Source organism: Patagioenas fasciata, chromosome 4 (genome assembly GCF_037038585.1).
Source record: "Patagioenas fasciata isolate bPatFas1 chromosome 4, bPatFas1.hap1, whole genome shotgun sequence".
Taxonomy (NCBI): Eukaryota; Metazoa; Chordata; class Aves; order Columbiformes; family Columbidae; genus Patagioenas; species Patagioenas fasciata.
The window spans coordinates 2,551,643-2,579,475 of record NC_092523.1 but is presented as its reverse complement, the minus strand read 5'-3'; the positions used below and the strand labels follow the sequence as shown (position 1 = coordinate 2,579,475).

General features: G+C 53.9%; 1 protein-coding gene across 1 annotated transcript in view; it reads right to left on the bottom strand.

The window, feature by feature from the left end:
* The window catches only part of ADAM33 (ADAM metallopeptidase domain 33), a 32,584-nt gene extending 6,899 nt beyond the window's left edge, over positions 1-25,685 (bottom strand). Inside the window, exons 1-17 of the mRNA XM_065836961.2 lie at positions 25,304-25,685; positions 22,766-22,848; positions 15,238-15,314; positions 11,616-11,691; positions 11,083-11,159; positions 10,087-10,276; positions 9,301-9,366; positions 9,118-9,189; positions 8,535-8,701; positions 8,339-8,423; positions 7,296-7,438; positions 4,751-4,928; positions 4,122-4,211; positions 3,464-3,659; positions 2,704-2,812; positions 1,731-1,935; positions 531-608 (exon numbers count right to left, since the gene is read on the bottom strand). Coding sequence (XP_065693033.2) covers positions 531-608; positions 1,731-1,935; positions 2,704-2,812; positions 3,464-3,659; positions 4,122-4,211; positions 4,751-4,928; positions 7,296-7,438; positions 8,339-8,423; positions 8,535-8,701; positions 9,118-9,189; positions 9,301-9,366; positions 10,087-10,276; positions 11,083-11,159; positions 11,616-11,691; positions 15,238-15,314; positions 22,766-22,848; positions 25,304-25,430 — 2,019 coding nt within the window. The 5' untranslated portion in view covers positions 25,431-25,685. The remainder of the gene's footprint in view (positions 1-530; positions 609-1,730; positions 1,936-2,703; positions 2,813-3,463; positions 3,660-4,121; positions 4,212-4,750; positions 4,929-7,295; positions 7,439-8,338; positions 8,424-8,534; positions 8,702-9,117; positions 9,190-9,300; positions 9,367-10,086; positions 10,277-11,082; positions 11,160-11,615; positions 11,692-15,237; positions 15,315-22,765; positions 22,849-25,303) is intronic.
* Positions 25,686-27,833: the final 2,148 nt, after the last annotated feature.

The window sequence follows — 27,833 nt, the reverse complement described above, 5'->3', positions numbered from 1 at the left end:
TCCCCTCAGGGTTTTTCCCATTAAGCCACAGCAGTTCTGAGGTGGAGATCCCAAACCAAGAGCCTTGATGACGCTGAGCAGAATGGAAGGGTAAATTTGGGTGGTTTACATATCACATTTCTCTACATAATCCAGCAGTGATTTTGTTGTTGCTTTATCTGACTAAGCCCTGCATTTTGCAGAGGTCAAGTCTTTGTAGCCTTTAAGCTTTGGACAATAGCAGCTCCTATTTGCTGAACCATTTCCCTGTCTTTTTGCAGTCCCAGCTGTGTTACACAGCTCTAAACACTTCTCCATTTCAAACTGGACCCTAATCCAAATTTTGCAGATGGTCCTTACATCACGAACGATCTTCCTCTAACTTGGACACGGGTAAGCAAAGACCTCAGCTCTTTCTCACCCATAGCTGATGCATGTGAGAGTTATGAAAAGCAGATGCCCACCACCCTGTAAGGCTCATCCCTGCGGAAGATGCTTAAAAATCTGCTCTCATCCCAGGAGTTTGCCATAGGTCTGGGGCAGTAACTCACCCCATGGCCGTTGCACCGGGAAACACACTTTTCCAGCTCAAAAAGGGAGGCATTCTGGCACCGGCGATCTTTGCAAACCTGGGAGAGAGCCAAGAAGCTGAGGTCAGAGAAAGACCCAAGAGAAGGGGTACGGTGATCTTCTGGCTTCACAGATGGGAGCCCTCTGGAAGGATGTTGTCCTTTGGAAATGCAGGTTGGTTAAGTCGTGTTGTTGCACGTCAATGCATTTCACTCCAGGTTTTGGCACAGCCCAGGAAACCTCTGCCATCCCCGCATCCAGGACAGCTCAGCAGAGACCAGCCACCCTCCTCCCATGACAACCCACCTGGCAGCTCCTGGAGAAGGCATTTCCCACCTGGCCCTAAAAGGCATTTCCTATCTGGCCCTAAAATACAGTCACCAGCCAAAAAAAAAAGACACGGTGTTGCAAAACAAGCCATCCTTTCTCATTAAAATGTCAACATTTTGGCCTTCCATCCCAAACCAGGATGAAAATTTCACAATTAAAACAGCAAATAGCAAAGGCCCTATCTCCACTGTGAGCTCTGTCTGGCATGCATCCCTGCTACTGTGTTGTCTACCAGGCTTGTGCCCTTTCTCAGCTGAACTGACCCTCTGTAAAGTACTTGGAGATGCAGGGGATGTAAAATAGACTAATGCTCAGTTACCAGCATCAGTTTGGATTCGTCATCTTGATTCCTACCATGGCTTTCCCCTGGGAAAGTTTATTCGTAGGAGGAAGCCTCATCCATCAAGCCCTGGGGCATGAAATTCTTTTTGGGGTTGCTCCACTATGCATTAAATCAGTAAAGTGTGGAGGACAGAGAGAAAAATTTGGTGGCCTACACAAGTATCTGGTGATGTCTAGAAATGCCTCAGCTGAGATGTCACCAGGGCAATGTCTACGAGTGTGTGGGAAACCACATCCCACGGCCAAGCTGTAACACAGACAAGAGTCAATGATCACACTGGTGCTGGGAAAAGAATCATAGAATCAAAGAAACATAGAATCATTTTGGTTGGAAAAGACCCTCAAGATCGAGTCCAGCCATTAACTCAACCCTGACACTACCCCATGTCCCTGAGAACCTCATCTCTGTGTCTGTTCAACCCCTCCAGGCATGGTGACTCCACCACTGCCGTGGGCAGCCTGTTCCAATGCTCCTGAAGGAGATCCCATCTCTAGGAAGATGTACTCACCATCCCATCTCCACATTTCGTCCCAGTCATCACCAGCCCAGGGTCAGACAGGTCTTCTTCATCATCCTTCGCTGTGTACATGTAGGTGCCCCGGCACTTCACCTCCCGCCCGTTGAAACGGATGGTGGTGTCGATGGAGACGGTGTTGGTCCCCTGGGGCTTCTTAGCTGAGCTCTGGCACTGGATCTTCCCACACATCGCATCCCTGGGAGCAGGACACAGCCGAGGTGAGGGCAGGAGATGTGGGTACCAGCCACCTCACCCTCCCTGCCCCTTCACCCCCTGCCCGCAGGGTCGCCTCCCTCTGAATTTATGGCCGCAGGAGACCATGATGGGAGAGGCCCAGCAGGGTCATAGAATCACAGAATCATGGAACCATTTCGGTTGGAGGAGACCCTCAAGATCATTGAGTCCAAACATAACCTAACTCTAGCACTACCCCATGTCCCTGAGAACCTCATCTCCGCGTCCGTCCAACCCCTCCAGGGATGGTGACTCCACCACTGCCCTGGGCAGCCTGTTCCAATGCCCAACAGCCCTTTCCAAGAAGAATTTTCTCCTAATATCCAATCTACACCTCCCCTGGTGTAACTTGAGGCTGTTTCCTCTCATCCCCTGGTCAGAAAGGGCCTTAGATAAATCACGGACAGCACAGAGAAATGCTGGAGGGAACAGGCAGGGTTGTCTCTCTAACATCCCCAGTTTAACTGGGAACACTGGAGAGCACACTCTCCCTAAATAGCATCTCATGCTGATGCTGTCTCTGATTTTCCCTCCATGCTGGGCTGGGAGGTGGTGCATGGTGGGACAACCTCCCAGCACTGATGGGGACTGAGCCCAGGAAGGACCTGGTGGTTTGCTCAGGTCCAAAACAGAGCTGTCCCAAGCGGTGATGCCAGGAGGGTGGGCAGCAGAGGGCTGCGGGTGCAGGAGGAGGAGATGAGGCACCCATGGGTGCCAGCGCTGCACCCACCTCTTGTCGCATTTCACGTAGCGCCCTTGGCTGTCTTTGCCGCAGTTGCCATAGGTGTTGCCAGCCATGTTCACATCCTGGAAACAGGCGTCGGGGGCTGGCCAGGCACCTGCAGGGAGGGAGGAAAGGTCCTATATGAGATGGGAAATCATAAAATCATAGAATCACAGAATACAATGTTGGAAAGAACCATGAGGATCATCTGGTCCAACCTTTCTTGGCAAAAGTTCAGTCTAGATAAGCTGGCCCAGCACCCTGTCCAACTGAATCTAAAACATGTCCAATCTTGGGGAATCCACCACTTCCCTGGGGAGATTATTCCAATGGCTGATTGTTCTCATCGTGTTCCAGCCTTGGATCATTTCTGGGGCTCCTCTGGCCCCTCTCCAGCAGGTCCGTGTGTGTCCTGTGCTGAGGACCCAGAGCTGGACCAGCACTGCAGGGGGGTCTCACCAGAGCAGGGCAGAGGGGCAGAATCATGTAATGTATGGACTGTTTGTAATGTGTGGGCTGTATGTAATGTACGGGCTGTATGCAGTGTGGGGTCCATAGGCAGAGGGTAGATGGGCTGTGCAGAGCAGAGAACCAGACACCTATGGATGTGTGTGCAAAGCACCCCCAGACCTCCATGCCAGCCTCATGGATGCAAACCCCAACCCTGGATGGGGCCAGCAAGGACCATGGGGATGCAGAGACCCAACGTGGCTCCTGCTCTGGAAAGAGGTGACAAGGAGGCAAGGCTGGGGCTGGTGGGACTCACCAGGTCCCCAGAGCTGGACACATTGCTGGTGGTGGGTCATGCACATGCCGTTGTTGCAATAAGCCTCGCCGTAGGCGCAGGAGGAGCCGTCCAGCAGGTAGACGTTGGCCGGGCAGTAGGGTGAGGCACCCGTGCAGTATTCGGGGAGGTCGCAGGATCCCGCCGCTTCCCTGCAGATCGTCCCAGCCACCTTGAGCTGCCGCAGGAGGAGAGAGAAGCATCAGGACCAAGGGGCAGCGAAGGGGCTAAGATAGGAGTGACGCTGCCTCCCAGCAGAGCTTGGGGCCATAAACCATCTATAATGTCCCCTGTGGAACTATATGGGGCTGCCAAGGTATAAATCCACATAGATAAAGATATCGATATAGATAAAGATATCTATAATGATATAAATATCTATATAGATATCTATAAAGATATCTATCTATATAGATATCTATCTATATAGATATATAGATATATAGATATATAAAGCTGGGCTCCAGCCACAAAGCAGCCAGTAAAGATTCCTCTGCAGACACAAGTTTATCAGTAACCATCTGGCGTCAGGGGGCCTTTGGCCATATGGACATGAAGCACACGAGTCCTGAGGGAATGCTGGGGATATGTATGTCCCTGCTCAGCCCATGGGCATGATGGGGGCACACTGGGGTCTTACCTTGCAGTTCTGACAGCAATCGCCATGGGCACACTGAGCTCCTGCCTTCAGCGTGCAGTTATGCGCGTTGCAGCATGGGTTGGTGCATTCCTGGGTGGGGAGAAGAAGGAGGAGACACCACCATGACCAGTGAGTCCATCCCTTCCCCTTTGCTGCCCCCAGCCCCTTTTCCACCCATCGCAGTAGTGCTTTTCTCATTTTGCTGATGGGGAAACTGAGGCAGGAGGAGGTTGAGGAAAACCTGAGCACTCTGGGGCAATGTCAAGAAGAAAACCAGGATGCTTTCCAGAGGTGGTAGGTGCTCCATCCCTGGAGATACCCCAGGCCAGGCTGGACAAGGCTCTGAGCAACCTGAGCTGGTGAAGATGTCCCTGCTCATGGCAGGGGTGGCACTGGGGGAGCTGGGAAGGTCCCTTCAACCCAAATTATTCTGTAATTCTGTGATCAGGTTAAATAGATTTAGGACGATGGGACCAGGAAAAACATTTGGGATGGAGACCCTGTGGTGACCAGCAAACACCTTTCCCTTGGAAATACCCCTCTATACATGGTCTACATCCTGCCACCCACCACCTGAGCTGAGCTGCAAAAGCCTCTGCAGGAAAGCGATGCAGCACCCAGCACCATACCTCCACCTCCCCACAGTCACAGTCTTCTCCTTCCTCCAGAAAGCCGTTGCCGCATTTCCGTCCCACCACCAGGTCCTTGGTGTCGGGCAGGTTGAAGAGACACATGCCACCTCCCTTCTGGAAGTAGTTCTCCAGCTGCCTCTTGCTGCAGGAGCTGAACACGCGAGGGAAGGGATGTCTGTGCAGGGGAGGGACGAGAATTGAGGTGATCGGGACATGGAGAAGGTGGAAAACCACAGTGAGAGCTGGGAAATAAGGACACGGGAAAACAGGCACAAAGCCTTCCAAGAGGAGAGGACACCATCATGCATTAAGATCACTAACATAAGATGGCCTCAAGTTGTGCCAGGGGAGGTTGAGGTTGGATGTGGGAACAATTTCTTCCCCAAAGGGCTGTGGGGCATTGGAACAGGCTGCCCAGGGCAGTGCTGGAGTCACCATCCCTGGAGGGCTGGACAGACGGACATGAGGTTCTCAGGGACATGGGCAGTGCGAGGGGTGGGGGAACGGTTGGACTCCATGAACTTGATGATCTCTTCCAACCAAAATGATTCTGTGAACCTCAAAGTTCACCCATGTCTGCAGGCTCTGCCAGCTCGATGCTGGTGTAGGTGTCACCTCTGTGCCTCAGTCCCCTGCACCTGGGACACCGCAGCCCCCCTGTCCCAACCGCAAGGCGGGTCTGCACATCTGCAGTGACTATCTGCCCAGGATGTGCGCTCAGGATGTGCCTGCTCTCACTGAGCCGCTGACGGGAAATACCCGTTTGGGGCTACGTAAATAACTCTGAGACCGAGATGGAGAAAAATCCTCTGAAAAATAAAAATGTGAAAGAAACACCAAAAACTGAATTAAATCATTCACAAGGCCTGAATAGCAGAAAAATAATTAAAACGACCATTCTACATTTTATCTCCTTTTTCTAACAGCCCAACTGGCCTTTCCCCTAAGGAGCCAGAGGGAAACGGTGATTTTCTAGAGGAGCTCTGAGCACGGCTCTTCTCTAATTTTGCACAAGCTCATGGGGTTTTTTTGGTGTGCAGTGCATAAAGGAGGAAGCAGAGAGTATGAGCTGCGCAGCGCTCTCCGCTTCAGACCTGGTTTCATTTCCTTCTATCGCTGAAAAAACAGATTTTCATTGCATATGAGGACATCTCAATTTCCGAGATGACACAGAGGGCTTTTTCTAAAAGTAATTTTGAAGTCTGGGGGAAATCTCTTGAGCTATAGGGAAAGCTCTAAGTCCACGTAAATTATGGGAGGGTGTGCAAATAAATATATCTATAAGCTGGTGTGTGAAGGTGCAAAGAGGGACAGGCTGAAGATCGTCAAAAATGTGTTTTCTGCCCATGTGGGGGGAAAATAATTCAGTAAAAGAAGGAAGAAATGTCACGGGAGATGTCAGCTTTGCCTGGGTGGGGTGAGCAGGGGCAGAGCTACAGCATCTGCTATTGCTTTGCACTGGTGGGTGGGGGCAGGATAGTTAATTAGTAGAAAGGCAGGATAATTAATTAGTGGGAGAACTAAACAAACAAGGGCACAACTGTCTCATCCTGGAAAATTGGTGATTTTGCCCAACACAATCCACCTAGGCAGAGATTAACCTTGTGGGGTTATGGAAAAACAGCATGAGGACACCCCAAAACCACAGTGTGGGGTTTGGCTGTTATTCATTAATTGGAAGAGCTGGTGGGTTCAAATAAGGGGAATAAACAGCCGCTTTACTGCAGTGCAGTAAAATTTGGGATGACTGTGTTTTGGGGAGTTGGAAAACCCCACAGGAGAAGGAATTTTGGAAAGTGGCACCAACCAGCTGAATTTCATACAGCCCTGGGATGAATGAAAGGGGGAAAAAAAACCCTGGAGGGATATTAGAGGGTTTAAAAGCCAATGGCTGCCTCTCCAGAGCATTCTGCACCCAGATTTAGTGGGGTTGGGGTGAGGGATGTGAGCTCACCCCCCCACAGCATGGCTGGGGACTGCGCACCCCTTGGCCCCTCTAGTCTTACAATAAAGAACAATTCCATTGTGCCGAGGTGTGGGTTAGCACAGGAAAATATTTTGGATTCCTGTAACGTGTCTAGCAGATAACGTGATAAGGACGCTGAGGGGAGACCTTCCGATCTCTGAACTGCCTGAAAGGAGCTTGGAGCCACGGGGGTCGGGCTCTGCTCCCCAGGAACAAGCGCCAGGAGCAGAGGAAACGGCCTCAAGTTGCACCAGGGGAGGTTGAGGTTGGATCTGGGAACAATTTCTTCCCCAAAGGGCTGTGGGGCATTGGAACAGGCTGCCCAGGGCAGTGCTGGAGTCACCATCCCTGGAGGGTTGGACAGACGGACATGAGGTTCTCAGGGACATGAGGCAGTGCCAGGGGTGGGTTATGGTTAGACTGAATGATCTTGAGGGGTTTTTCCAACCAAAATGATTCTCTGATTCTATGCAATGGGACACTGCGCCCATGGGAGACTTGCAGGATAGGACCCCTTCCCTGCTACCCAGCCCACCACATCCCATCCCATCCCATCCCATCCCCATCACCACTTACCCAGTGGCCGCTGCCATGACACAACCGCCTTGTTCTGGGGTGGCCTCCACACAGCAGCCAGTGCTGTCGTGGCTCATGCCAAAATTGTGGCCAATTTCATGAGCCATGGTGGCAGCTGCTCCGATGGGCTGCTCCGAGTGGTCCTGTGTAGGGATGGGGGATGTGTCAGCACAGCAGCTGGGAGCGATGGAGAGGGGTGATCCCACAGCAGGGAATGGGGCTGGGGTGATGGACGGACCACAACATCCCTGGGATGGCAACTGGATGCCATGGGAGGAACAGAGGGAGGAATGGCGGAGGATTCGGGGTAGAAGTGGGCTTTGGTCTCCTAAAAGTCCAATGTGGGACTGTTGGGAAGCTCTTATGCTGGAGACAACTGCTGAAAACCTGGAGCCTTGGAAGGTGCATCCCAGAAACCTCAGTACCCCTTACCACCACCCTACCCAGGCACCACAGGTTACCAGGGCCACCATCTCCCCATCAGGAGGAGAATAAGAGTTATCTGAGGTGGAGGTGACCCTACAAATCCAGAGAGTGCAAGCAGGGAATAAGCAGGGACTGTTCAATATGAGGGGCAGAAGCAACATAGGAGATCCCCATGCTGCTGCAAGCTGGGGGTGTACATGGGCTGGGAGACCTTTAAATCAGTCCTTACTCTCCTTGGTACTTGGCCAACATCAATGAGGGTGGTAAAACACTGGCCCAGGTTGGCCAGAGAGGTGGTGGCTGAACCATCCCTGGAGACATCCCAGGCCAGGCTGGACGGGGCTCTGAGCAACCTGAGCTGGTGAAGATGTCCCTGCTCATGGCAGGGGGGGCACTGGGGGAGCTGGGAAGGTCCCTTCAACACAAACTGTTCTATGATTCTATGATCTGAGAGGAGTAAGGGGTTACCAGCATCGCTATTCCCTCTCAGTCTGCATCCCAGGATCAACCCCAGAAGGTTGGTCCTCCCATCCCATGAAGAATGCCAGCAAGACAGGATGGTGTTGGGTTCTCCCAGCCTGGAAGGAACACCTGGGACCTCCCTGTGTCCCTCTTACCACGCTGACACCCCCGGAGTTATCCGCACTGCACATCCCCTCCAGCGGGGCCATGCCGATGGTTGTCCCCCTGAACGTCTTCCCTCTGCCCAGAAAGGAGAACAAGGTGACAATTAGCACCCCGGAGTGGTTTGGAGACCCCAGTCCAAGCTGGGACCTCTAGCCCCAATGTCCCCATATGCAAAGGGCAGCTCACGTCAGCAGCTGGGCATTGTCGTGCTTCTTGCGTGACCTCAGGGCCTTCTTCCACTGCAGGAAGGACCAGAGCGTGGCGTTGGCATCGCTGGTGACTGCACACTGGTCCCGCTCTGTCCACACCTCCAGGCCGATCAGGGCCACCTTGATATTCAGTGACCTGTAAAACTGCAGGGAGAGGACAGGGATGGAGGGGACAGGAGTGGCATATGCTGTACATCCTCCATCCCTGGCACCGCGTTGCAGCTGACAGGTCTCCATGCTTTCCTTCCAGCTGAGTGACCCAGGGACACACTTGTCCCAAATCCATTGGCAAGTATGAGCTCTACAGGCACAGATGTGGGCACAGGAGCCAGTCGGAGTGGCACAATGCCATCCATCAGCTGACAATACCTAAACAAGTCCCTCTTTGTTTGAAGGATACCAGCATGATCCCCACAACCATCTAATTCCTAGCCCTAGTGACATGGGGACAGTCCCTGAGGGCCACCACCAGGCTGGCCCAGAGCTCAGGTGCTTTCACAGGCACTGGGAACGATGGAGATGGTCAAAGGGACCTGCAGGTCCCTCTCATCAGCAGTTACCTTGTCCACGTAGTTTGCGATCTCCACAATGCGCTGCTTGGTGTGGCCCAGGTTGAGGTGCTGGTTCCTGTACTGCAGAGAGATGGGGATGGGGAAGAGTCAGCAGAGAAAAGCAGGGAGGAAGACACAGAGGAGTCCTGGCTTTCAGCAAAGGACCAGGTTTCTGCTGCCCCCAGCACTCACCAGTGTGTGATCGGCAACAATGAAGAGCTCCATGTACTTCATGGTCCTCCAGGCATCTCTCTTCGCCTGCAAGACAGACAGAGAGCAAGGTTTGGAGGAGCAAAGGATTAAACAGTGCATGGCTCTGGGAATCTGAGGCTTGCCAGACACCACGGAGCTGCTCAGGAAGAAGAGCTGAGAGGGGAAACTGAGGCATGAGGCGACAAGGAAAGTTTCATAGACTCATAGAATAGTTTGGGTTGGAAGGGACCTTCGAAGCTCATCCAGTCCCACCATGAGCAGGGACATCTTCACCAGTTCAGGTTGCTCACAGCCCCGTCCAGCCTGGCCTTGATTAAAATTTGACTGGCTACAGTGTGATGCCCAATGTCACCTCACATCATGTCCCACACGGCTTGATGCAGCACCAGTACCCAACCCATACATATTCCCTTTGAGGTCTCCTGCCCAGATTCAAACCAGATCAGCTGCTCACACAGACACCTCACAACCCATCTGCTTGGGCAACCCCAACCAGGATCACAAAACTGTTCCCCCACCCCTGTCCCTGCCCCATGTCCTGAGAACCTCATGTCTGTCTGCCCAACCCTCCAGGGATGGTGACTCCAGCACTGCCCTGGGCAGCCTGTTCCAATGCCCCACAGCCCTTTGGGGAAGAAACTGTTCTCAAGATTCAACCTCAACCTCCCCTCAACCTCAACCTCCCCACACACTGCAGGGATGTATTAGGGACACAGACAATTCCTCTGCCCCTCCATGAGTGAAGGAACCCCACGCTGGACTTACTCGGTGATTAACTGGCTGGAAGAGCTGAGCGATGTCAGCGATGGTGCTCCCCAAATCATCGCCGTGGCCGCAGGTCCCACCTTGGATGGGCAAGTGCTCTGCTCGGTGGATGACATGGTGGTGGCCCGGCTCGGCGGTCCTCAGGGGTTTCAGGTAGTAGCTGGAGTTGTTGCTCAGCACTATCAGACCCCTGGAAATGGAGAACAGCCCCCGATGGCTCCTGTGGTGTTTTCACTTCACACTCGCAGCCCCTGCTGAGACCCCGCAAACTCACTGCACCTCAGCTTGGCCCACACTTGGGGAGGGAAGGGGACAGACAAGAGGTGGGTGTCTCTGTCCATCCTTGGCATTAAAACCCCTGTGCTGGTCAGACCACGCAAATGCGGGACAGCAGCTGGTGGTTGCAACAAGACAAAGCTCATTTCTGGGGCACCCGCTGTGGGGTGCAGGGTCTTGTTTTCCCCAGAGACAAATTTTCCTGAAAGCAGCTCGTGCTGCCAGAAAAATGTCCTCTCCCCACCCTCAGGCTCGGGTGAAGGCTGGGAGAATTACAGAAGGGTTTGGGTGGAAGGGACCTTCCCAGCTCCCCCAGTGCCACCCCTGCCATGACAGGGACATCTTCACCAGCTCAGGTTGCTCAGAGCCCCGTCCAGCCTGGCCTGGGATGTCTCCAGGGATGGTTCATCCACCACCTCTCTGCCCAACCTGGGCCAGGCTCTCACCACCCTCAGGGCCAACAATTTCTTCCTCATGTCAAGCCTGAATCTCTCTCCTTTATCTTAAAACCATCACACCTTGTCCTATCCCAACAGACCCTGCTGAAAAGTCTGTCCCCATTGGGGAGCAATGGAAAATCAGCCCCACGCAGCACCCAGAGCTGGGCTTGCAGGACCATTGGGGCTGCTCTGGGGGTTCCCTGCAGAGAAGAAGGGGGCAGCTGGATCCACCTCCCCATCACCAGCCCCACAAGTTCCCCCACCCCACACTTCTCCGTACCGTATTCCCGAGCAGGTGCTGAGGACAACCCAGGAGCCACCGTAACCCTGGACGTGCCCATGGTAGTAACAGTGGTCCTGGGAGAGAGGCAATGGAGATCTGTTAGAAACCACCTCAGAAGGCTGGGCAGCAACAAAACCCACATTCTCATCCCCAAAAAAACACACCCATTTTGCATTTCTCAGCCATTTCTCCACAGCAAGAGAGGCTGCCGGCTCCAGCGGTTCAGCCCAGGACACAGACAGCCCCACGCCGAGCTCGGTGCTTTGGAAGGGTGACAAATAACCGGTGGAGGGACATCGGGGAGAGCGAGAGCTGCTGGAGCCCGGCGCTGCCTGTGTTTATCTCCCGAGGTGCTGTATCGCGGCCAAGAGATACAGGAGCCACGTGCTGCTGCATTCCTGCCGCGACAGGCGCCGGGGATGCCGCCAGCCAAAGCACCGCGCCGTGTCCTGGTGGGGAGGTGGCTTCATCCCAAATACCAAGGCACCCCGAAAGATGGAGATAAGCTACAGCAAACCCTCAGCACCCACCGTGTGGTTGGGGGTCACCGTCACAGGCTGCCCATCCGCAGCGTAGTGCGTCTCGGTGTAACCTGGGGCCAGCAGCCTGTGGAGAGAAGAGGGGAAATGGAAGAGGACACTTGAGCTGTTCTGGGTGTCACAGTACAGGGACAGCGCTGGTGAGGCCAAACCTCAAATCCTGGGGGCAGTTTTGGGCCCCTCACGCCAAGAAAGGCCTTGAGGTGCTGGAGCGAGTTGAGAGAAGGGAACGGAGGTGGTGAGGGGCTGGAGCACAAGTGTGATGGGAGCGGCTGAGGGACCTGGGGGGTTCAGCTGGAGAACAGGAGCTGAGGGGAGACCTTGTGATCTCTGAACTGCCTGAAAGGAGCTTGGAGCCAGGGGGGTCGGGCTCTGCTCCCCAGGAACAAGCGCCAGGAGCAGAGGAAACGGCCTCAAGTTGCGCCAGGGGAGGTTGAGGTTGGATGTGGGAACAATTTCTTCCCCAAAGGGCTGTGGGGCATTGGAACAGGCTGCCCAGGGCAGTGCTGGAGTCACCATCCCTGGAGGGTGGACAGACAGAGATGAGGTTCTCAGGGACATGGGTCAGTGCTAGGAGTGGGGAAACGGTTGGACTTGATGATCCTGAGGGTCTTTTCCAACCAAAATGGTTCTGTGATTCTAAGGTCCTCCTGGTCTGGGACAGGGCATCTGCACAGGGCAGCACCCAGCCCTGGGATCACGCCCCCCTTGTCACCACTGAGGACAAGGAACTGTGCAGGGTGACATCATCTCCCTAGGGACCGAACCCTGCCATGGGACTACTGAAGTCCCCTGGGAGAAACATCTTGCTGGGAGAAGGGGTCAACCCCACGCTTGGGGTCCAGTTGGGAACACAGGAGATTTGGAGTCTCCGACACAGCCATCCCCTCTGGCCCTGGGCATGTCACTTTGCCTTACCCATGCCACAGCAAGCGTGATGCTCCCAATTCAAGACCCTAGCATCAGGGCAGGGGATCCCCCAAAATCAGAGCTGGTCATAGGAAAGCTCAGGCTGATTTTAGCAAAGCCTGCACCTCCCTTCACCCCCTGCCTTGACTTCACCCAATGTGCCTCAGTTTCCCCCCAGCTGCCAACTATGTCCCCAAAAGCCAGTCCTGGAGCCACTTGTGATGCAGCCTTGTCAAATGCATGAGGCTGTGGGTCCCGGAGAGCAGACATGGGGGATTTAGATTGAAACAACCCCACGTGTGGCGGAAGAGAAAAGAAGGGGATGAGGGTTTTCCATGCTTACAAAGGCTGTGTGATCCTGCCCAGATGCCAGGGTGATGGGCACCGCACCACGAGCTGCTGGTCTCTGTGGGGACAGCAGGTCCCGCAACGGACAGTGTGCACACAGGCGTCTCGGTCACCCGAAAAATGACAAAGCAGGGCCGGGTTTACCACGGCAGACAGTTTGGTCCTTGATTTGTGGGGTTTGGCCCGGACCCAGGGGTTTTATTTTGCAGCAGAAAATAAACCAAGCAGTAGGTCCCAGAATAGTCCTCCCGCCTCTGGGTTTCTATTTTGCAACCGGTTCAGCCTCAAAAATGTGGCTGTGGGCACATTCCCGGCTTCCCAGCCCGATTGTGAGTGGGCGCATGGCACCAGTAACTCCAGTAGCACTGGAGAAAGGAGACAGGAGCTCAGTCTGGGTCCTGGAAAAGGGACCCATGGGCAGCCTGGTGAGATGAGTACCTGGCAAGTGTGGGGACACATGGGTGGTGGGATGGGGACAAGGATAGGGACAGGGATGGGTCAGCTGAGAAGAGCAAAGAAGCAAAAGCCTCCATGCCATGGCTGGGAATGAGGGAACTAAGAATCATGGAATCACAGAAGGGTTTGGGTTGGAGGGACCTTCCCAGCTCCCCCAGTGCCACCCCTGCCATGAGCAGGGACATCTTCACCAGCTCAGGTTGCTCAGAGCCCCGTCCAGCCTGGCCTGGGATGTCTCCAGGGATGGTTCAGCCACCACCTCTCTGCCCAACCTGAGCCAGGCTCTCACTACCCAAGAAGGAAGGTTGAGTCAGTCTCCCAACCAGGGGCACAGCAAGTCCCAGCACAGCTCAGAGCCCCAGGATGTCCTCTCCAGGGCAGGCCAAGGACCAGGAGCCTCAGGGAAGGGAAGACAGGGAGATGTGGCTTCTCTTCCTGCGCAAGAGAAGACCTTGCTGGAAAACAAGTTACACCAGAGGAGGTTTAGATGGGACCTTGGAAACAATTTCTTCCCCAAAGGGCTGTGGGGCATTGCAACAGGCTGCCCAGGGCAGTGCTGGAGTCACCATCCCTGGAGGGTTGGACAGATGGACATGAGGTTCTCAGGGACATGGGGCAATGCCAGGGTTGGGATAACAGTTGGACTCAATGATTTTGAGGGTCTTTTCCGACCAAAATGATTCTATGACAAGACATGTAAACACCAGCAGGCCTAGTGCACCAGTTAGAACCAAGACTAAGCTTTGCACGTGAGCTTTCAACCCCTACTGCCCACAGTCACAAAACACAACGTGCACAGAACCCCCAGCTCTCCATCCCACACACCAAAAGCAGCTCTGTGGGTCATTGGGACCTGCTGCCTGTTCGAGGGACACCATGGTGGCTGCTTTTGTACCCGAACAGCAGCAAGAAGAGGGTTCTGCCAGCCACAAGCCTCCAAAGAGCTGCTGGTGAGAAGCAGAAGTGGCAGGAGAAGCCTGTCCTGCAGAGATCAGCTCCCTGCCCTGCTCCACCACGGGCACCAAGAGGGACCTGAAGCCAAAAACGGACAAATCCCACAAGGTCTTGGGGAGAGGGACTCTGAGAGCAGGAGATGGAGATGGTTCCTGTCCCTGCTCCAGCCCCAGCACGACGGGATGCCAGGCTGGGTGAGTGTCACAGGGGACAGATGCTGCTGGCACCTACATCCCAGCCAAACCAAAGGAGAAGCCCAGAAAGGGTCAAGCGAGGCTACATGGCAATGTCACCCAGAAAAGGTGCCCATAGAATCATAGAATGTCGTGAGTGTGAAGGGACCCACGAGGATCATGGAGTTCAACTGCTGTCCCTGCACAGGACACCCCACAGGTCACACCGTGTGTCTGAGGACGTTGCCCAGTCTCTTCTTGAACACTGTCAGGTTGGGGCCCTGACACCTCCCTGGGAGCCTGTTCAGTGTCCAGCACCTCTGGGTGAAGAACCTTTTCCTAATATCCAACCTAAACCTCCCCAAGACCAGTCCAGCAGAACAGCAGCTGAGGTTTCCAAATCCCTGCCAGCAGCCAGCATTGCCCACCAGAAGACACCATAAAGACCTTGCAAGATGAGCCCTACAGTGGGGTGGCAGCCCAAGAGCCCTCGTCCTGCTGACCTGGCACATCTCCATTCCCGTAACACCCCATACCACCTCCACCCATGCTGGGTCCTGCACCGTGGAATCGAGCCAAGGCTGGTTCTTGCACAACAAGGGTGTGGGCAGTGGAAAAAGGAACATTTTAGCCCAAACTGCCAGCAGGAAGCCACAGTGGGCTGTCCCTTCCCTTGCGGGCAGGAGAGCCAGGACAGAGTGGCCAGGATGCTCCTGCTTCAGGTGGGACCACGCCAGGGACACCCAACGCCCCTTCCCCGACCCAACACTTACTGATTCCTCTCCAGCACCAGGACGAGCTCCTTGCCCTCAGCCACCACGGCCACCTTTGCCCGGGTTGGTGCCGGCACCTGCGGAGGAAGCAGAGGAGGGATGGGGTTAGAGATGACATGGCCAGATGGGTGTCTGTCCATCCTGCTGCCTGCTTGTATTGTTGTAGGACCTACTGCTCTGTTGGAAACACAGAGGGCAGCAGGTGCAATGGATTTTGAGCATCATAGAAACACAGAATAGTTTGGAAGGGACCTTCCCAGCTCCTCCAGTGCCCCCCCTGCCATGACAGGGACATCTTCACCAGCTCAGGTTGCTCAGAGCCCCGTCCAGCCTGGCCTGGGATGTCTCCAGGGATGGTTCATCCACCACCTCACTGCTCTAACCTGGGCCAGGCTCTCCCCACCCTCATTATCCCTGTTTGGGAAAGCGGGAGCTGCTTTTCCAACTGCAAAAATGCCACAGGAATTGGGACATCACACATACCCCAGGGCAGGGACAGGCATGAGTGAGGACAAGGGGCCAGGAGGTCCCTGAGCATCCCCAGCCACTCTGCAGGGGACATCCCACACCAACCCACACCACCTCTCACCTCCCAGAAACTCAGCCCATTCAAGCTGGTAAAGGATCCAGGGGCACCCTGTGCTGTCCCCACCAGACACCATCTCCTCCCGCTCTCTGCAACTGCCTGAAAGGAGCTTGGAGCCAGGGGGGTCGGGCTCTGCTCCCCAGGAACAAGCGCCAGTAGCAGAGGAAACGGCCTCAAGTTGCCCAGGGGAGGTTGAGGTTGGATCTGGGAACAATTTCTTCCCCAAAGGGCTGTGGGGCATTGGAACAGGCTGCCCAGGGCAGTGCTGGAGTCACCATCCCTGGAGGGTTGGACAGACGGACATGAGGTCCTCAGGACATGGGGCAGTGCCAGGGGTGGGTTATGGTTGGACTCCATGATCTTGAGGAGCTTTTCCAACCAAAATGATTCCATGACTCCATCCCATGGCCCATCCTAAGCCAAATCCTGCACAGGCTGGTCCCGGGGTGGGTCGGCACCTGTGTGCACCCCCGCAGGGGACGGAAATAAGCAGCAACCACCCAGGCACCAGATAACTGCACCGTAAAAATACAATGAAACAGCAAGAGGAAGCGATTGACTCAGCTTCCCCAGGATGCCGGTGGTTTTACTCACTCCCTCACTTTGTAGGGCGTTCAATGGGAACCCTCCGCAGGATCCACACCAGCACGGCCTGTCTGCACATGACAGGATGGGCTGGAGCCCAAAATCCTGCCCTCCTCCGATGTCCCCACGTCCCTTCTGCAGCTCCGCGGATGCTAAAAGCATCACCCTGTCTCTGTTTATGGCCCAGCCGGTGGGGTTGGCTCCGTCTCCCTCGCTTGGTCCCTCCCCATCCCTTATGGATGCCGGGAGCCCGGCAGGTTGCCAGCCCTCAGAATCAGCACCTTAGCCACGACCTGGTGGGGTTTTTCCCAGCTCTGGAGGGAAGGGGGAGAGGAAGGAGCCGTCCCCGCAAGGCTCTGGATGCTCTGAGCATCACGGGGTTTTGTAGTCGGTCACCAGGAATGCAGCGGGGAGGGGGTGATGATGGGTGAGTCACGGCTTGGGCTAAAACAGAACCATAGAATCATTTGCTTGGAAAAGACCCTCAAGATCATGGAGTCCAACTATTCCCCCACCCCAGCACTACCCCATGTCCTGAGAACCTCATGTCCGTCTGTCCAACCCTCCAGGGATGGTGACTCCAGCACTGCCCTGGGCAGCCTGTTCCAATGCCCCACAGCCCTTTGGGGAAGAAATTGTTCCCCAGATCCAAAAAAGAGCCTAAATCCTGCTGTCTCCTCTCATCCCTACAGAGATGGCCAGCAAGGCTTTGCTCCTCAGTCCCACCCCCATGCCCTGGGCACTGGGGACACTGCAGGGACCTCCAGCCCACAGCCCCAGGGCCACCCTCCTGTGAACTGTCATATTTTTAAGTGACAGCATCAGGGGACAAAGCATTTTGCAGTGCAGGCCAGCTGCTGCACCCAAGAGATGGGTTCGTGCTCACAGAATGGGGGTCCCTGCAGGTCCACCCCAAAATTGAGCCCCGGGGATGAAAGCACCCGGTTAAGCTGCTCAAACTGGCCATGGTGGGGATGTTTCTGACCCCAAGGAGACCCGTGGGTCTGAGCCCTCTTGGCCCTGTTTCCCGCGGGTGGCAGCGTGGGGACGCGGTGACGGAGTCGGGCTGGCGGAGCCGCCCCCCCTCCCTCCTCCAGCACCATCTTCCCAGCTCCAAAAAAGGAGACCAGACACAGTGTTTAAAAAATAAATAAATAAAATAAAATCACAGCAAAGCAAACTGAGCGCAGAGCTCTGCCGCTTCCCAGAGAGCCCCTTGGTCACGGTCACGGTCACGGGCCCGGGCGATGCGGGGAGGGGGATGCTGGGGCACAGGGCTCCCGTCTAGCGCTGGTGGGAACGGGCTGTATTTTTAGAACATGATCTTATACAAACATCACTCCCTGGCCAAACATGGGCTGTAGGTTTTTCCTGCTGTTTCCCTTCTTTCCCCCCGCACCATCCCCTTTTTTCAAGCCCGTTTCTCCCCATCTCTGATCTTCCCGATGCCCTCTCCCCACAGCCCATCTCTTCCTCCTCCTCCTCCCCAAATCCCTGCCGACTCCTTCCCGGTTTTGAATTCCCCAGCAATTACTCCTCGCCTTGACTTAGGGGCCTTTACTGGCAAAATGCTCTTTCCCAGCTGCCGTCTTAAAGGGACACGTGTGTGTGCAGAATAATCCCGGGATTTGCTGCTCCCCGTGCACAAACCGTCGCATCTCTCAGGCTGGAAAATAAACCACTGCTAATGGGATCTGTGTCTGACCCCTGGGAGATGATGCACCGCAAGCTGTCCCTTCCCCGTGCCTCAGTTTCCCCTCAGAGCACACGGCAAGGCCGCGGGGAGCAGGGGATTGATCCCAGTTTCAGCTGGGATGGGCTGAAACCAGATCAGCCCCTGGAGAAATAAATAGCAGTAAAAAGGGGGAGAAGAAGGATGCGAGCATCACTCGTGCCTGGCAGGAGCCAAATAACCCAACTCTAAGGCTGGGAAAGGTTATTGTGTTAATTAAACACTGATTATTTTGCCTTAAGCCTAACTGGCAGGCGGTTGGGTCCCCAGGAGATGCTGGCCAAGATGTGCAGTAGGAACAAGCAGGGATCAGCATCTTCTTGGGCTCCAGCAGCATCCCAAACTCCAGCATCATCCCAAGCTCCAGTATCATCCCAAGCTCCAGCATCATCTTGGACTCCAGTATCATTCCAAGCTCGAGGATCGTCTTGGACCCCAGCATCATTCCGGGCTCCAGTATCATCCCAAACTCCAGCATCTTCTTGGACTCCAGCATCATCCCAGGCTGCAGCAGCATCCCAAGGCATCTTCCAAGGCTCCAGCATCCTCCTGGGCTACAGGACCTTCCTGGGCTCCAGCATCTTCCTCCTCCATCCAAACACCACCTGCTCCTTTGTCCCGCAGGCACCAAAAGGATGCTCCGGTCCCCATCAGCCCTGGCTGGATGTGGAGCTGGTGGCCCCTCTCCAGGACATCCCAGCAAAGTCAGTCCCACCAGAGGCTGAGCTGGGACAGGCAAAAAGCAACTGGAATGAATCTGCCTTGGCCAGGACCCAGCCCACGAGCAGCCCAGAAGACCCGCTAGGCCAAGCTCAACTCCATCTTTCTTTTTCAATCCACGGAGAAGCTGAGGCCAAGACGTTTGCGCCGCTCTTCAAGAGGAAAGACGATCTTTGTTTCCCCACAGCTCCTGAGCATCCTTCTCACCCAGGGTCTCTCCTCCATCCTTGCTGGAAAGCTCCAGGTCACCTTGCCCAGGAGTGCACTCAGAGAGTGCTGAGCTCCTTGGGAAATCACTAGTTAAGCCAAAATCCAAAAGCCATGTTCAAATCACAGCCCGGCCATCTGCTTGGCCAGGTCCCACAAGCCCTGATTTCCTAAGTAAATGCATGCGAGCCTGGATGTGATGCGGAAGACGGGGCTCGGAGTCACCAGGAGATGCTCCGTAGAGGATTCGGTGATGGGTTTTGCAGCTGGAGCATCATGGTTGAGCCAGGTCCTCCCCAGGCAGCTGGATCCCAGCAGCACAGTCAGGATTTGAAGAGCACAGCTTGGGGAATGCATCACCTCATCCGAAATGGTTGGACTCAATGATCTTGAGGGTCTCTTCCAACCAAAATGATTCTGTGATAGTATGATTCTAAGTGCACACCGGGATTGGGATCCAAGACCTCAAGCACAAGGCTCCTGCTGGAAAAGCAGCTCCAGAGGAATCGAAGGAAACCAGGATTTTGGCTGATTTGAAGCAAACTTGGCACAGGGATCACATCAGGGTTTGCTCTGTCCTGCCACAGGTTGCCAAGGGTTTCATTGCAGGAAACAGATTGCAGGAGCAGGTCCTCAACACCTGCAGCCCATCCCAGATCACAGGCGGTTCTTCTCCTCTCTTCCTCCTCAGGAGCAAGGCTGTGACCCCACACGTGTGTGATGCTCCCCAAGGAAAGGTCAGAGAATCACAGAAGGGCTTGGGTTGAAGGGACCTTCCCAGCTCCCCCAGTGCCCCCCCTGCCATGAGAAGGGACATCTTCACCAGCTCAGGTTGCTCAGAGCCCCGTCCAGCCTGGCCTGGGATGTCTCCAGGGATGGTTCATCCACCACCTCTCTGGCCAACCTGGGCCAGGCTCTCACCACCCTCAGGGACAACAATTTCTTCCTCATATCTAATCTAAATCTCTCCTCTTGCAGTTAGAAACCATTGCAGTGAAAAAACACACTTGGGGGAAAAAGGAATTAAGAAGGGCAAGAAATGAGGCTGGGAACAGCACAGGCAGCAGAACAGGCTGGATGGGTCCCCAAGGTGGGGAGAGGCAACTCCTGTGCCTCGGGGCTGGACACTGATGGGACACCTGGGCCGTGATGCTGGGGACACCTCCATCTCCATCTCTGAAGGGCTGGAAAAGCCCACGGTCAGCTCTGGCAGCCTTGGGGATGAAGCAGGAGGAGGAGGATGGTGGCAGCAGCAGCAGGATCCCACCCCAAGGCAGCAGCGACCAGGGAGCTGTTTGCAATCCAGGTCCCCACGACCTCCTCCCCGGCCTCTCCGAAATCACTTCCATGTGTGCCGGGAGCTGTGGAGCCCGCGGGGAGTTCAGCCTCAAACAATAGGAGAGAGGAGGGTGTAGATGGGGGAGGAAAGGTCCAGCTCCCCCCAGCGCCATGGCAGCCCGCACACGATGGGACCGCAGGGCCACCACCAACCTCTTCCCACCGGCCTGACCTCACTCCTCTGGGATGAGGGACAGGAGATGGGGTGATGTCCCCCGGGACCGTGGTGTGGGCCACCCCACAGCATCCTGCCCATGGGGGAGGGATGAAGGAGCTTCTAGGGGTCACCATGCTTGAACCCATCATCATTTCACCCACTGGGATGCTGTCTCCTTGCAGCCTCCCTCCCCAAAAGCCGACAGTGCCCGGACAACCAGAGCAGATCTATTTCCAGGATCTTTGCTGGAGGGCAGGAGGAGACGGCACGGGATAAATTTATCCAAAAATAAAAACACATTCAGCAATAGCAGGGCAAATAGGGACAGTTTGGGGCTCTGTCTGCAAAACAGGAGCCCACTCACCCCCACTCCATCCTTTGGTTGCCACCGTCCTTTCCCAAAAAGCTTCTCCGCTCCTGACCGTGACCCCCCTGCCTCTCCCCACCTTCCCCCCGCTACCAGGAACAGGAGCCTCCTTGTTTCGGGCTGGCTGGGGCCAGCGGAGGCGAAGCAGATGCCAGGAAACACGCCAGGACCAGCCCAGCCACCCTGTCCCCAGCTGGTGGCCACCCCAGCCCCTGGGTCCCCAGTGACCCCCCCAAGCCCCCTGCACTCACCCAGAAGAATTCTGAGCAGGGGGGGTGTAAGCAGGAGTATAAATAAACCTCCCACTGCCACGTGTTCCCCGTCTCGAGTGCCCTCCAGCCTAAATTTAGACCAACCCGGTGCTGCTAGGAAGGGAGGGGACGTTTCTGCAGGGTGACCACAGCGTCCCTAGCACCATAGGCTATTTCAGCTACTGGAGACACACGATTCCCAGCAGCTGGAGGATGGAGCGACGCTCCCGATTCCCCCAGGAAAAGGCATCGTCCAGACTCTCAGAGAAGACACAGAATCACAAAGCTCCTCTCTGCTTCACTACTGGGAATAGGGGCTGATTTCGCCCTCGGTATCTCCTGCCTGGAACAAGGACACCTCACTTGGAGGCATCTCAGGTGGCTTCACTGAATTGTAGAATCACAGAATGGTTTGGGTTGGAGGGACCTTCCCAGCTCCCCCAGTGCCACCCCTGCCATGAGCAGGGACATCTTCACCAGCTCAGGTTGCTCAGAGCCCCGTCCAGCCTGGCCTGGGATGTCTCCAGGGATGGTTCATCCACCACCTCTCTGGCCAACCTGGGCCAGGCTCTCACCACCCTCAGGGCAACAATTCCTTCCTCAAGTCCAGCCTGAATCTCCCCTCTTCTTAGCTCCATTCTCAGCCAAGGAGATGCCACCAGAGAAGATGACTTCTCAGCACTTAGTTCTTCTCCACCCCAAAGCACAATGGTTTCCTGCAACCACCCATATCAGTGCTTGGTGTGCTGGGAAGCGATTTGATCCACCATGAAGGAGACCACAGCCCTGGGGACCCTCCCAGCTGTTGGGTACAAGGACCAGCTGCTGCGGCCGATGGGCAGCTGTGGAGCCCATTGACCCCAGAGCTGGGCAAGGGGCCAAAGGCAGGGGAGAGTCACCACAAGCACCTCCTGACATGGATTTGGAGACAGTGGGGGTGGTGAGGAGGGTGAGAGAGGCCAGCAGAGCAGCCCTGGGAAGAGATGTCCTCTCTGCCCATCTCCCCTGCAGTCTTCCCCAGGACACCGCTCCTAAATCCTGCGGCATTTTCCCGTTACCAGATACTGTTGTTCTGTCTGTCCTGGCAAAACCATCAGTCTGATGAGTTAGCTCCATCTCCTCTCTCCAAACTGCCCAGCTCCTTTCTGCTCACCCTGTGCCTCCTGGCCACCCTACCTACTGCCCAACACTCAGGACCACACTTAATTCATAGAAAAACAGAACCATTTTGGCTGGAAGAGATGCCCAAGATCATTGATTCCAACCATAAACCCAACACCATCACTAAACCGTGTCTCTAAGAACCTCATCTATGCATCTGTTAAACCTCTCCAGGGATGGTGGCTCCACCACTTCCCTGGACAGACCATTCCAACACCTGACAACCAGGAAGAAATCTCTCCCAACATCCAAGCTAAACCATCCCTGGCGCAACTCAAGGCCATTAATTAACTCGCTGTTGAACCTTCTCCTCTCCCTGATCATCAGCTAAAGAAGATGATGGGTCCTGCAAACTCAACATCTCCACCCAAGTCCCACCATGCAGACCCCTGGGTGAAGGACCCAGCACTGTCTCCACCTTCACCTTTTCATCCAGGCTGACAGCTCGTCTGGTTCGTCCCCCGAGGAGCCAGTGAGGGGTGACACGTTCTCCGTGGGACAGCGGACCTGGAAAAGGGAAGACCTGATGAGCACCAGGACGGACCATGCAAATCCCTGAGAGAAGCGGCTTCTCTGCAGCCACATCAAGAGAGAAATGGGGGGAGGACACAGAGCTGGGGGCTCTGCCCAACATCCAGGGCCACCCCAGCCACCAACCAGCCAAGGAAAACCCCACCGAGCATCCCCATGGTTTCTTTTTATCCCCTTTTTTCCAGCTTTATACTTTTACACCATCAATCCTCCTCATTTACAGGATGGGGTGAATGATGCAGTTTGATCTCCCAGAAATCAAACCATTATCTTTCCAGCCAGAACTCGGCTGGAGCAGGAGCAGAGGAGCTAAAATAACCACAGCATGTTACGGGTTTCTCTGAGCCCCCCCAGCTCCCCAGGGCAGAGCAGCACAAGCAATTAATTCCTTGGCTCCATTAGACACAGGCAGACTTTCTAAGATATTTTCTTCCCTAAACAATGTGTCTGTATTTGATTGTGGCAGCCAGCGATGATTTAAGCCTGGACAACAAACCAATCTGAAGATGCTGCGGAGAGAGGATGAGCAAAAACATCGAGGGCTGGACCGCTTCGCCAAGCCAAATGTTGTCAGAGAAAGCTCAGACCCAGTAACCTCACCCAGCTAATGATAAAGTTATTTACTAAGGGAGTGGAATAACAGGGCTTCACAATTTTATATGCTTGTTTTGGTTCCTCGTGCCATGATCTGGGGGGATTTGGCTTGAGGAATGAGGAGGTTATTGGAAAGAAGAAAGAAAATTAAAATAAAACAAAAGAGTTATGGGTTGGGAATTGCAGATTAAGTTACCCAGCCCGGCCACGTCTGTCCCACCAGGCCCCAATCGCCGCTATCGCACAGTGGCATTTAATCAGTTTTCATTATATATAGCGTGTAATCAGATTCCAGGAATAACTGCAGATAAGGTGGTGGCACCATCCCAATTTCCCTCTCCTCACCTCCTCCCAAAGGCTCGGCCAGGCCCCCCAGCCATATATCAGCCTTCTTATCTGGTGGGGAAACTGAGGCACAGCCGCAATGGGACTCGTGTTCAGCCACAAAGAACAGGCAGCTCTGGGGGGGGTTTGCCTTCCCATTACAGAGAAAAGGAGGAAAATATCCTATTTTTGTCCCCGCTGGCTGCTGCAGGAGGAGGACAGGGAGATGCTCCATGCTCAGAGCCCATCTTTCTCCCACGCTGCCTTGGGGAGGGGACGGGATGGGACACAGGGGGCGGCCGTTCTGCTGGGATTACTGGTTTGGGCTCCGGGCCACGTCGTAAAAACCCCTTGGTTATTATATTAAAGCTTCTCGCTGTTTTGACTTCAGCTTTTGCTGGGAATGGGAGAGACTCAGAGCATGAGACAGAGCCTTGAAAATCTAAGTCAAATAAACCCAAGCGCAGCGCAGAGGAGGTTTCCCACCCCCTTCTTCTCTTTTAATTTATTTCCTGGAAAACACACATTCCCAGCCCTTTCTGGGAACGCTGCGTTGTTTCGGCGTTTGGGATGTCGGCAGCATTGCAGCCCTGTGTTGTGGGGGATGCTTGACCCCAAAACTGAGCCCCCCAGCACCCAGACTCCACACGAAGCCGCCGGCTTTCCCCGTCTGCTTTTCCTCTCCCATTTAATCCAAACAGAGGGTTCTGGCTCCCACCACCCTCCCCGTTCCTCTCCCAGCTGCGCGTCCCTCTCCGAGTTGTCGGAAAACTTCTTTTCGGCAGCCACAGGGAAGCCAAAAAGGCTCAAAAGTATAAGAATAATAATAAAAATGGTGCTTAGAGTGGAGAAGCAGCAGCCCCAAACTTCTCGGTGGGGTTGTGGAAGGAATTAGGGATGGAGAAGAGAAACCAGAGGCTGAACCCAACCGGGTAACCCCCCCCCTTTCTCCTGTTTGAAAAGCAATAGGAAGCTCTAAGGAAAATAATGTGTTTTCTCAGCAACAGAAAAAGCCAAGTTTCACCCCAAAACATGCAGCAGCAGCACAAGCACCGTCTCCCTTCAGAGGTGCACCCAGCTGGGGCTGGGAGGGTTGTGGGGACCCAAGGGAGGTGTGAAATGGGGGGACAAGGGGGGTCTGTGCCGGTTGGGGGGTGCAGGGGGGGTGAGGAGCCAAATCCATCGCCTCTCAAGGGAAGGGGGAGCCGGTCCCAGCCCTCCCATCCCAACCAGACCATATAGAGTCATGGCGCAGAGTCCACCCCCCCACCCCGGGCAGCGCTGGGATGGGGCTTGGGGGGAACCCACCCGAAAGGGGGATCTGGGGGCTGCACATCCCCAGCAGTGCGATGGGGCCGATGGGAGGGAGCGCTGCCCCCCACCCCGAGCCCTGGGACCCCCCGCAAAACCCAAATCCATCCCCCCTCTGCAAACCCCGGGGTACCCGCACCCCCTTCCCCGCGGGGTGAACTTGGGGTTCGCCCCCCCCACTCCACCCCCTTTTTTCTCTTACCTCGTGCTCCAGAAGCATCTCCCCGCCCGGGCAGCAGCAACAACATCCCCAGGACAAAGATACGAGTCCCCCCAAAATCCGCCGAGCCCCGGGGGCCGCAGGGTTTGCGGGCCCCCCCCGCGGCCATGCCGGCCGCTCCCCGGGGCTGTCACCGCCTCTGCTCGCCGGTCCCGGCTCTGCCGTCCCCTCTTATCCTCTCGGGTCCCCTCCCCTCCGCCCGGCTTCCCCCCACCAGCCCCATTCACTCGCCCCGGGGTCGGTCCCGGTCGCCCCCGATCCCCCTCGTTCCCAGGCGCCCGGGCTGGATGCGGGGCCGGGCGGAGGGTGGGGGTTATTGTTCGCCTTTATTTATTGCTGTGTTTCTTGGCCCGGCCGGATCGCTCTAATGAAAACCAGACCGGAGGAGAAGGCGGCTCCCAGGCTCCCCCCGCCGGGAGCAGCCGCTGCAGCCGGGCCGGCAGCTGCGCCCCACGAACCGGGGTCCCCCCGCTGCCCCGGGGTCCCCCCCGCAGCTTCAGCCCCTGCCCGGGGAGGAGAAACGGGACGAGGGGGAACAAGAGGCTGCGTGCAAACGAAAGGGAGGAAAGGCAATTAATGACTTTTAAAAATCAAATTTAAAAATTAATAAAAAGAATAAAATTAATAAAATTACGATTAATAAAATTAATAAAATTAAAATTAATCAAATGAATAAAATTAAAATTACAATTAATTAAATGAATAAAATTACAATTAATCAAATGTATAAAGTTAAAATTAAGAAAATTAAGAAAATTAAAATCAAAATTAAAATCAATAAAATCACGATTAATAAAATTAAAAGTAATCAAATGAATAAAATTAAAATTACAATTAATGAAACTAATAAAATTAAAATTAATGAAACTAATAAAATTAAAATTAATGAAACTAATACAATTAAAATCAATAAAACTAATACAATTAAAATCAATAAAACTAATACAATTAAAATCAATAAAATTAAAATTAATCACATGAATAAAATTAAAATTAATCAAATGAATAAAATTAAAAAACAAAACAAATGCATTCATTAATTTTATTAATAAAACTAATAAGTATTGATTAATGTTAAGTATTGATAAATTAATAACAAGTGATACACTGATAAAGTCAATGAATTGCGAAAGTTAAACTAATACAATAAGTAAAATAGAAAATAAATACAGTAAAGATAATCAAATTTACACAATCAATAAAATAAATAAAAACAATAAACAAAATAACGTTAATAAAATAAATTAAAATTAAGTAAAATAACATTAATAAAATAAAGTTAATAAGAACAATTAAAACAAAATAAAGTCAAATTAATAAAAACAATAAAAATAAGCCCATCCACCCCAACCAGGGCGAGATGGAGCAGAGATGTTTCTGCAACCCTCACCACACTCCACAATGCTTATTACTTATTATTATTTATTATTATTTATTATTATTTATTATTATTTATTATTATTTATTATTAGCAGTGGTGGAGTCGCCATCCCTGAAGGGTTGAACAGACAGAGGTGACATTCTCAGGCCATGGGGCAGTGCCAGGGGCGGGTTAGGGGTTGGACTCCATGATCTTGAGGGCCTTGTCCAACCAAAATGATTCTAAGACTATTATTTATCATTCTTTAATTTTTTATTATTTATTACTATTAAGATTTTCTTCCCCAAGGAACCAGCTCGGTGAGCATGGGATGAGGTGCCCCTCACTTTCCGTCCCGCGTACACTCGCCCCCCTATCCCACCTTCATTGCTTCAGCCCTTTTGGGTCCTTTCCCTGGGTCATCGCTATTTATGGAAGTCCTAATAATAATATAGATTAACAGTAGTAATTAAAGCTTTGTGAATTATTTTACCCTAAAAACGGAGGCAGATGTGAGATGCCCCTACCCGAAGGGCTCTGGGGACGCCCACTCGATGTCACCATCTTACAAGAGGAGGGGACAAGGGACTTTTCAGGGGTTTCCGAGCACAAAAGGACAAATCTCAAGCCCTCCCAGCACCCAGACACATGAGCAGGTTCTGTTACAGGGCCCTGGGATGTGACCAGCAGATGCAAACATCTGGACGCAGTGAGTCTTCCCCTTCAAGTCCCACCATTAAGCCTCAGATCTGGCATTTTTGAGGTGGGTTCATGTCATTTAGCAAAACCTCACTCTCCCCACAAGCTCGATCTTCTGCTTTTCCTGGGTCAAGCTCTGCAGAGCACCAGGAAGGACCCCCTGGGGAAGTTCAGCATATCTGGGTCCCACCACTTCCACGAGAGGACAAACACTGCACAAAACAAAGTCACCCCAAAGAATAAAACCTGTGAGAAGCGAGGGCATTGCCGTCCCGTCTCGGATCGGGCAGCTCGGTGGAAGTCGAGCGGAGCAGCTGGAGATGAGCACAACGAGGAGAGGCACAAACTCACAACGGGACGTCCAGACATCGGGAAACCATCAGCAGCGAGGTCCAGAGGGATGGAGATATGTGGAGACACGGAGAGGTGGGAATGCCTCTCCAAGAAAGGGCG